This window comes from Gadus morhua, chromosome 1 (assembly GCF_902167405.1).
Source record: "Gadus morhua chromosome 1, gadMor3.0, whole genome shotgun sequence".
NCBI classification, from domain to species: Eukaryota; Metazoa; Chordata; class Actinopteri; order Gadiformes; family Gadidae; genus Gadus; species Gadus morhua.
This window is the reverse complement of record NC_044048.1, coordinates 10,264,900-10,275,182: the sequence shown is the minus strand read 5'-3', so window position 1 is coordinate 10,275,182 and position 10,283 is coordinate 10,264,900. Positions and strand designations below refer to the sequence as shown.

General features: G+C 42.4%; 1 protein-coding gene across 2 annotated transcripts; it reads right to left on the bottom strand.

Moving 5' to 3' along the window:
- Positions 1-579: 579 nt before the first annotated feature.
- rap1aa (RAP1A, member of RAS oncogene family a) lies at positions 580-9,634 on the bottom strand. Of its 2 annotated transcripts, none has more exons than XM_030365049.1 (9): positions 9,558-9,634; positions 7,969-8,123; positions 6,028-6,116; positions 5,690-5,758; positions 5,542-5,598; positions 5,306-5,446; positions 3,135-3,278; positions 2,243-2,361; positions 580-1,299 (listed from the first exon to the last, which is right to left on the bottom strand). In XM_030365049.1, exons 3-8 carry the CDS (start codon positions 6,082-6,084, stop codon positions 2,272-2,274), a joined length of 558 nt encoding a protein of 185 aa, XP_030220909.1. In that variant the 5' UTR covers positions 6,085-6,116; positions 7,969-8,123; positions 9,558-9,634; the 3' UTR covers positions 580-1,299; positions 2,243-2,271. The 2 variants fall into 2 exon arrangements, with proteins under 2 accessions (XP_030220909.1, XP_030220910.1); XM_030365050.1 differs by lacking the exon at positions 9,558-9,634 and adding an exon at positions 9,415-9,485.
- Positions 9,635-10,283: the final 649 nt, after the last annotated feature.

Here is a 10,283-nt window from a genome sequence, read left to right as displayed (position 1 = left end):
TTAATTAATGGCATATTTTTTGTAATATATAAAAAAAAAAAAAACGATGATGTAAATTGGTTTGTCCCAGAATGAAAAAGATGAATTTATTTTCAAATCTTTCATAAATACTGCACGGAAAGTAAATGATGCTGACACCTATAGGTGATATCAAGAACCACACATTAATAAACTGAATAGTGGCCTAATAAACTGGTACCAAAGAAGTCTAAAATTGTTTGGTACTGGATAACCCTCATTTCAGTAATTGGAAATGATTCTGAAATAACAAATCATGTTTGGGCCTCATTAGAAAACAAGCAGGAAGTTCAACAATTTGGTACAGGGTTAACAGGCCTGGTCATTCATGCTATGTATCATAGCCCTTAAGTTAACTGATACAAGCTTAATCAAAGTAGCTTTGATAGATCACTTTATTTGTTTATCATACTTAATAAAAAAGCAGTTTTATACTGAACAAAGTCCATCACCAGCAAAGCTGTTGTTCAATACCAGGTAGGCCAGTGCCTTTTGACATCATTGGCCCAATGAATATCATAATTATATATCCTAATTAAAGATAGACCAAGACGAAAACAATGAAAATGTACTAAAATTTAATCATTCATAAAAGCTGGAAAATCATGTGTGACAGGGTAACACAAGAAGAATTATTAGAGTTAGTACAATATAATTTCAGCTTCAAGACAGAAAAAAAAAAGCGTAATTTCACCCATCAGTCTATAAAATACTAATTTCCTTAGCTTCATTATGCAAAAATGGAATTAGAATATATTATGGGAAATATGAAAGCCTGGCAGCTTTCAATATAAAACAAAGTCACTTATAGGAGAGATGCGATCTCACGAAGACACTTCCTAGCAGTATGAAACCTATGGACCACAATGCATGTTGTTGACACGGTTAGTGCAGAAGAAGGCATAAGAAGGCCCACGTACATGATTCCTTTTGCAAACAGTCACAATATGCCAAAAAAAAACAGTTGTGTTACTTTCATAAAACACTTTAGTCTCCATATATTATATGGTCTTTCCTTGAAACCTGACATTTTGTTAAAAGATAAGACCGTTGAAAAGAAAGATAACAGTTGTCATCAACCAAGGCCAACAATGATGAATTACTTGTTTTGGGGGGGGGGGCTCTTCACCATTAAAAAGAGAGAAGAAAATCTTAAAATAATGTGCCGTCTCCTCTCCAGAGTGGTGAAGTGGTTCTCTGTCAGCCGTTGTCGATGGGATCCAGAGTGGGCTTGGAATGCTGGCACCATCCGAATGGGCAACAGCTAATCATTACAGGGATCTGCACAGAGGGACAAATCCTGGTGAATATGCAACGCTGTGCTACGTGCGAGAATGCAGAAGCATAAGGAGTGGTTTGTCAAGCCATTTTTGGCTCTTCTGTGAGGAGACGAGTGATTAACTTGGATCAAGTAGCAGCAAACAGCTGACATTTTATTACACCAAAGACCCAAGCAGAATGGCAACAATTTCCTAAAAGCCCATTTAAGGTCGTAATCACTCTTCTTCAGCACACCACAGTTTGTAACCGGGCAACGCTCTTCAAACACCGAGTGCTGTTACACGGCTTCAACAGCAGATGGAACTGTACGCTAGATTAGGCTTTATGTGCGCATACAGCCCAAATAAAGGGTTTTAAAACATGGCAGAATCGCAGCGGTGTGAAATGGATAGTGCCGGAGCATCTGAAGCTGTTGCCTTTCGTCAGAAGTTTACCACGTTTAAATCAACATTTTTAAACCATTTCAAAGCGGTTTTGTCGCAAATCTTTGATCTGAACTTTACTGAAACATGGTGCATACAAATAATTAAAATATATCGCCCTATATCCCATGTCGGATGGAGGCATGTTGGGCCAAGTTCTGCTGAGGCTTTCGCTGTCCGCTGGTTATTTATTAATGCCAGACAAACGGGCCTGCTTGTAGCGGGCCAAAAGCAAACACTGCACCGGTCCCCTTATTCCAACTGGCTCGCATTCAAATACCCCTAACCATCCCTGGCATTAAACCTAATCCATCAATCAACCTTCCAGTGGCCATTTCATTGAATTACTTTCCCAAAAAGGATGACCCCCCCCCCCCCCCCCCCCCCCCCCCCCCCCCCCGGTATGGACTTCCAATATCTATTAATTATTCAGTCTTCTGCTGAAGCGTGGATGACTCAAAACGAGTGTATGTACTGATTCTATGAACTGATTATAGGCTTGTTGTCGTCGAGATCCTCACCTGGCTTAGCGCTGTGGCTCACCGGCCTCTTACAGCAGCGTGCAGTTGGACTTCTTCTTGGCCTTCTTCTTTTCCATCGGCGTTTTTCTATTGATCTGTCGCACCAGGTCATAGAAAATCTACAACACAGGAGAAAGAGCTCAGACAATGTCTCATGTAGATCCACATATGTGGTCGATAGTGTTTAATTGTGGTCGATAATGTTTAAATGTGGTCGATAGGGTTTAAATGTGGTCGATAGGGTTTACATGTTTAAATGTGGTCGATAGTGTTTAGATATGGTCGATAGGGTTTACATGTGGTCGATAGGGTTAAAATGTGGTCCATAGTGTTTAAATGTGGGCGATAGTGTTTAAATGTGGTCGATAGTGTTTACGTGTGGTCCATAGTGTTTAAATGTGGGTGATAGTGTTTAAATGTGGGCAATAGTGTTTACATGTGGTCGATAGTGTTTACATGTGGTCGATATTGTTTAAATGTGATCGATAGTGTTTAAATATGGTCGATAGTGTTTAAATGTTCTTTTCCCTCACTCTCCACCTCATCCCTAACTCTCCACCTCAAGCTGGTGTGTAGTGAGCGTTCTGGCACCGATTGGCTGCCGTGCATCACCCAAGTGGGTGCTACATATTGGTGGTGGTTAGTGAGGTCCCCCCTTCACTTCAGGCGTCTTTGAGTGTTATTAATTATTATTATTCTTCATGTTTAACCTCTGTTTTCCTTTTATTCCTAGTCTGTTTTACATAGTTTTGAATGATGACTATATGCTCTGTAAGGTGACCTTGGGTGTCTTGAAAGGCGCCTCTAAATTAAATGTATTATTATTATTATTATTATAGAAATGCATTCATATTGAAAAGCTGATGGGGTCATACTTGGCACTGGCACCCACCTCGTTTACGTTGATCTTTGATTTAGCTGAGGTCTCTAAAAAGGCACAGTTGTTCCACTGGCGGGCGAGGTTCTGCCCCTGCTCCTTCCCCACCACGCGCTCGTCCTCCAGGTCGCACTTGTTGCCCACCAGGATCATGGGAACCTGGTTCAACACAATCACTTCTCAGTTAGACACGATTGCTTTGTTATGTTAGACATCAAGTTGCCATCTCGAAGACCTCCATTTTGTTCTTATGGCGTAGTTCCCCGCTACACACGAGTGGGTTGAAGAGCGCGTGTGTGCTCTTCTCTGACGGAGCCACTGCTGCTGGGTGGTGACACGTCATTACCTGCGTCGCTTGAGATTTGAACACCTGGTGGGTAAGTCTCCAAGGACAACTAGTTTGTAACATTCATGGTACAAAAAATGCAAAGGCTTCCATCAGGGGGCCATTGACTCAATGTAACCCAATACAGGAAAAGATAAGGAATTAGACATTTATTGAAACAAATAGCTTCAGGGTTGCCACTTAAATATGTGATAAACATTTTATAAGGCGTATCACCTCATGTTGGCTCATTCAGTTATACATGGCCTATCAACCCAACTAGTCGATCATTAGTGAGGAACATTGGCAAGAAATGGATTCAGTATATTACACTAATGAATATTAAACTCTGGTTAATATTCAGTGTTGAGATGAAGCCTTTTAATAGAACACTGCTAGTGAAAACAGTGTAACCATGGATACACAATTAGCATCCAGTGAGGTCAAACTGTATTTCCTATTCACGCTTTGGGGGAACGTATTTATACACGCCCGACACCAAATACTAACTGCATAGTCACCAGGCAGGCGTCTATGAATAAATAACGCCACTCAGCATGGAGTAGCCCATGCCTCTGGGGCAGCAGAGGATGTGAGTGAATGTGGCCGATTGCATCTAATAAAGGCAACTCCATTTCCATTCGGTTGCTACGTTGCCCGCCCACACCCAGAGAGTAAACTTACATGAAGTAGAGAGGAACAGAGATCAATGAGAAACCAGAGCGGCTTCATGTTAACAAAGCTATTTTAACAGATATGCTATATTTGTAACCCTTTAGTGTGCTAAATCCTTTAATGACCATGATACGTCATCAGGGTTTAAGGGAAAATGCTAAGTGGAAATACCGGCTTCTCTGACAACAATGCCACGGCCAGCTTGTTCTCCTCTAAAACTTCTGTTCCGGGTCAGAGCATTTGTTTTGGTTATGGCCTCTGTGTTATGATTCACTATTCTAAGAATCGCCCAGTGTGCCAGATCTGAAACAATCTAGCACACAAATACAGTGTGCTGCCGCCACAGAAGCAAGCAAACAAACTGGATCCACGAGAGCGTTCTCTTCGTAACCAGTACTAAAAAAGACTTGTCTTCTTTGAATAAACTCCATGACCAGAGCTGTGCTACATTACTGTAACAACGAAGAGTTGCATTTGAAAGATGGAGACCGCCTTGCGCCCAGAAGGATTTAAAGACGTCTTATCCAATACCTGATCAACTTACAGTGTGGGAATAGCCGTATCTTGTCATTGACAAATATAATACATTTGCTCGACTCAAAATATATTAGTGCGCTCAGCTGGTCTTGCACTGGTGTTCGTTCATAATCCTCCACCGAGCTGAGCCTCGAGTCTGGGGACGTGGGGGCAGGTGGAGACATCCTCTCCAACATTGTGAAGTTGGACCGCGGCACCCATTTTAAAAGGCTTGTTGCCTAGGTTGCCCATTTAAAATCAGGTTATGTAACTGACGGTCTCTGGCATTACCCTACATGTTGATTTTCCTGACTGAACCTTGCATGCTGTAAAACAAGCACAGAACATCAACTATAACTGGAAATCCTTTTGGGTCTTGCCATTATCTTCCCTGATTGGGCGTTTCAAGTGACTTGGGCGTTGAACTCACCAAGGCAACGGTCAGGTGATAATCACACATGAACCAGGATTCCAATAACACAGGCAAGGCCATTAGCCAGTGAAACTCTTGACGTCTTAAACATGAATATCAGTGAATGGCGCGGCGAGCTAATGTCCACAAAGGCCTACACTTTATGAGCCTGTGTAGGGCTATGATGCCAACGTCGGTAACCATATCAGTCCGTTTCTTTGAGTGCGTTTCGGTGGGCTCAGACTCCGGACCACTCACATCCTCGGTGTCCTTGACTCTGAGGATCTGCTCCCGCAGGTCCTGCAGGTCGTTGAACGTCGACTGTGCCGTGATGGAGTAGACCAGAGCGAAGCCCTGGCCGTTCTTCATGTAGAGGTCCCTCATGGCCGTGAACTGTTCCTGGAGGACCGGGGGAGAGAGAGACACCGTCACCAAAGCCCCCACCTGAGCCCGGCCCGCCAACACCCTGCTGCCGGGGGCGCCTCTTAACTTACAGTTCCGGCCGTGTCAAGGATCTCCAGCATGCATTGCTGTCCATCCACCTCCACTTGCTGTGGGGAGGAGAGGAGAGAGGAAATGTGATACACGTGGCACCATGGACCAGGGGAGTGACTATGCAGGAGGAAAAGCGGGCGTCCGTACCTTTCTGTAGGAGTCCTCTATTGTGGGGTCATACTTCTCCACAAAAATGCCTTGCACAAATTGAACTGTCTGGAAGGGACAAAGACAAATACTGTCATTTAGAATAAAACTTACAATTTGAAGCCTTCATTTGTAGCATATGGGCAAGTATGAAGAGAATGTAAATGATGTGTGAATCAGCCACATATGTTTCACACGAATGTTATCTCACCTCTATCAAAAATCGAATAAATGATTTGTAGTGACAGGGCAATTATAATGACTTTAATATGGCCTAAATTATAAATGACCAAATGAAAGCCGGCCAGTTGGGAGTGGAAGGCCTGGCCTGTACTCACCAGTGCTGACTTCCCCACGCCTCCTGACCCCAGGACCACTAGCTTGTATTCCCGCATGGTAAGGCTACTTCACTAGACCGCGCAAGGAACTGCAGGCGCACAACAAAAACAAGTGAACTGTTGGTTAGTTTACAAATCGCTGTCAGCAACTTTTGTACTTTGTAATACATAGTAATACAAACAAGAAACAATCTATGCAAGAAGCAAAACCACATTGCGGGTTGCGGTTCCACACTAGCAAATGGTGTCCCGAATCCTTTCAAGCACGGCAATTATGACTGAGCAGTAAAGCGCGGCCGACTGACATCAGCAGATTCAACTCTCCCTCTCGGCCAGAAGAATGAGCTCCGTCCCCCACCCACTCTCCGGGGACGTCAGCTGTCTGAGAAGGTGGGGCTCGTGCTGCGCCCCAAGATCACATCGCACAAGAATCAAGAAAAGGAGAAGTAGGAAGTGAGGGGGCACTTCCTCCAGCACAGTCACAGCTCTCTGCTAAGTCACCAGGTAAAGACTCACAGCACCAGAAATAACTATCAGAATGAACACACACACACACACACACACACACACACACACACACACACACACACACACACACACACACACACACACACACACACACACACACACACACACACACACACACACACACACACACACACACACACACACACACTTCTTTTTCCAAAATAAGTAGAGTGATATAATTGAACTATCGTTTAATTAACATCTAGATGATAAATGCAGACATAACATACATTTAAATGTTTATAACCTGTATTTGTAGGTTCTTTTAGGCTGGGTTATTTCCATATCATGTTTAAAGGCTCACGAGAATATTTAGAAGACTGCAATCGCAGAAAAAAATACATTTCCCATGAGCCGCTTTGCCTCTTACCACAGCTACTTGAACTGATTGTGTATTGATTTTGAAGTTAAAAAAAAACAAGGACCTTTAGTATAGTGGTGGTAAGCATCAAAAAGCCAGCTGTGTAGCCAAGGCACAGTACAGTGTCTCAGATGTTCTGGATGCGATGAATGCCCTGTTGTCAACCGCCAGAATGAAATGAGAATCCCATTTGATGGTACACCGAAATAGTCCAATTAGCTTCAAATAGTGCATCTTTAAAGTGATATTCTCCTAAAATTAACCAAAACATGTTCCCAAAATATAGTAGCACAAGACACAAAACCCTAACCCTATGCTAACAAAAGCAACCACTGCTCTGGAAAGGCAGCACAAGGCATATATCATGCTAATATGAGGCCACTTTGATTCACAAATGTCAAAGGGGGTGGGCGTGTGCGCAGAGAAATATCATTAAAGAGGCTCTTTGAATCTACTAATCATACCGGGTTTGCCGATCACAGACTTGAATCATTACTGTGGGACCTTTGTCGAACACTGGGTTACACAATACAAAAAAACACTCTGTCACACTCAACCAGCATTTGCAATTCTAACTACGACGAATGAAGCACACGCAGAAGCCCACAATGAAAGACGGACACATGAGGCATTCTACAAAGGGCCATTGTAATGACCACCCCCCACTCAAGAGTGTCAGACAAACACTGAACCAGAGATCAGAGGAGACAGCATCAGCCACCATGTTAGAATGATGGCAAGAGATATGATGCACCTCAGTTTAATGAATCATCTGGCGATACTTATAGGGCTTTTATAACAGGAATAAAAAGAGCAATATGACATTTTTCATGTAAAATCATAAATATAAATGCCACAACATGGGAAAGCATTAATTAATATGAGCGGCCTCTTTGCATAGCATTCAACTGCATACTACAAAATTGAAGTTTTCATATCAGGTAGTAAAACATAATAGTAAGAAACAACAATCAAGTTCAACAGGTGCTAAATAGCTTTGAATAACTTAATATGCTAAGCTTGCGTTTAATCACTTACGAGAAAAGACCTACCGTGTACACAGCTGCTGTCGATGACAGCTCCCTCTACATCTGGCAAGGAGGGTCCAGCAGACCTTGTAGCAGGCTGATATTGAGGGCAGGTGCTGAGCCGTGCTGAGACCCAACAAGCTAGGCTTCTCCAAACGAATTCCCACAGGAAACAAGAACTGTTTTCAAACAGGAAGAACAGTCAGAGTAATAACTTTACACACTGCATTTCCTTTAAAAAGATAACTCGATTTAGAGATTAGATTTGTAATGCAGTGTTTAAAGTGTGGAATATCACACATGTATCGATGTGGCAAGTTATGATTGTCCTACAACATCTGGTTTCATGATCTTTACCATTTTTTTTTTTCTAAAGATAGGCGTTTATATAAAGGCAGCTTGATTTTTTTTGGATCAGAATAGAAAAACGGCAAATAAGTATACACCGTCTTCTGGGATCATTATGCCATTAGGGCTAATTAAAGGAAACGCGTTCAAATAAAGGCCTTCAACTAAGTATTGTGAAAATCTCTCGATAATTGCTGCGCCAATATTTTCTACTGTCGACAAAGTAACAGGCCACAACTCAGCTTCAGCTCTGCTTTGCGCAGTGGCTTCCCCAAACACGATAATAGTTTGAAATAACTTCATAGTAGACATAAATCCAACATGATTTTAATTCTGCCCATTTGTATCGCACTGTGCGGGCAAGAGTTATGATCTCAATATCACCTAACTAAGTTATACTAGTGTTTATGTGGGGCTTTATCCGCCGCTTCCTAGAGGAAGGGTGGGGCTGTGAGCTCAAACAACCGACACACACCCGACGCAGCGGCTCTAGAAGTTATAACGTGAGGGGAACCGTGGAAATGCGTCGTGCTGACTCCAGCCCAAACGTTGCCCTAACTGCGGCTCCTCGTTGGAGCTGATGTCGTCTAGGTGTGTTAACGCCTTTCAGGCGTGAACCCCTCGGCTCGGTACCCCAGCATTACACACCTAGACGACATCGGGCTCCACATGCTAACGTTTTACCACAAATAAATCCCCCATCAAGTCCAAAACGAGGCTGGTTATTGGAGCCACGACGCGGTGGACAGCCCTTCGCCAGGGACGTGTCGTGCTACGTCTAGTTATGATCGATCCCGTCTGATCAGGCCGTCGGCTCGCCTGGTATTAATAAACCCGTGTTGGTGAATGTTAGCCTCCCTTTACAGCCCGGCGCTAGCGGCTAGGACAGGGAGGCTACGAGTTAGCAGATCCAAAGGCGTGGAAAAAAAACCGAGCCCGTTACTATAGTTAAATTATTTTGTTGGACGTTTACACCCCGTGTATGTACTCTCATATTTAGCTTTTGCAAGACAGTGACCCTATTTCAATACTGAAAAAACAGTAGAAGTTGCTCTAATGGCGAACTAGTTATTAGCCGATAATAGCTACTCGGACTCGGGTTAGTTAGCCTAGCTCTCTTACCCGAATTAGTTATTATCATTTCACGTATAAAAAATTAAGCTCTTTTGTTTTCAAAGCGATATGCAGAACAACCTGTGTTTAGGCCTCAACTATCACATACTAAATGCATATTTCGACACCGGAAAAGATTTGAAGTCACTTACCGTGCTCCGCTATGTGCAGAAAATCACACTCAGCGTGAATGTACGGAAGGGATGTAGTAGGGGCTGCCGATTGGTTCGTCAGCAGCCAATAAGGTTAAAGTGGTTTTATTACATTTATTTATCGTTAATTAAATGTTTTTATTTTTTTATGGAAATACATCCCTTCTTATTTGAAATAAATAAATTAGGCAATAAAATGTTTTTGGTTATGCCACTACTTCTTAAACAATTTCTTCCTCTATCCTGGTGTGATTATAGGCTAGGCCTACATTATAATTAGTCTAAAGTTTAATAATCAGATGGAGACGTGGGTTAAGAGAGTGGGATGGATCTAAACCTATTATATCGATATAGCCTTCAGCATTAGGGAAAAAGAAACAGCACACTAAAATAGAGCCCTAACATTTTGACTATAATACACAATTATTCAAGTTTTAGATTCATTGTTAACCTCTTCCTTGTCTTGTTCAAAATACCTTTACATTTATCTACATATCAATGTCCTGTGTATGTAACACAAACCTCAGCGATTGTGATCAATTTATCTAGTGAAACGGCAATGATAATGAGGCTTGCCTTTTCATTATCGACAACTCAAGATATGTGTATTTGAAACCTCAACAATTTGTGTTAAACACACTTTTGGCAACCACACACAAGGATTTTATCAAATGGTAGTACAATGCCTAAACTGAATCCTACGTGTTTTCCTTTAATGGTGCACTG

Coding starts and splice junctions, on each gene's coding strand:
- rap1aa (XM_030365049.1), bottom strand. CDS start 6,084: ATGCGGGAATACAAGCTAGTGGTCCTGGGGTCAGGAGGCGTGGGGAAG. Junction 5,759..6,027: donor GCGTGGGGAAGTCAGCACTG/GTGAGTACAGGC, acceptor TGTCCCTTCCAG/ACAGTTCAATTTGTGCAAGG. Junction 2,362..3,134: donor CAAAGATCAACGTAAACGAG/GTGGGTGCCAGT, acceptor CCTGTGTTGTAG/ATTTTCTATGACCTGGTGCG.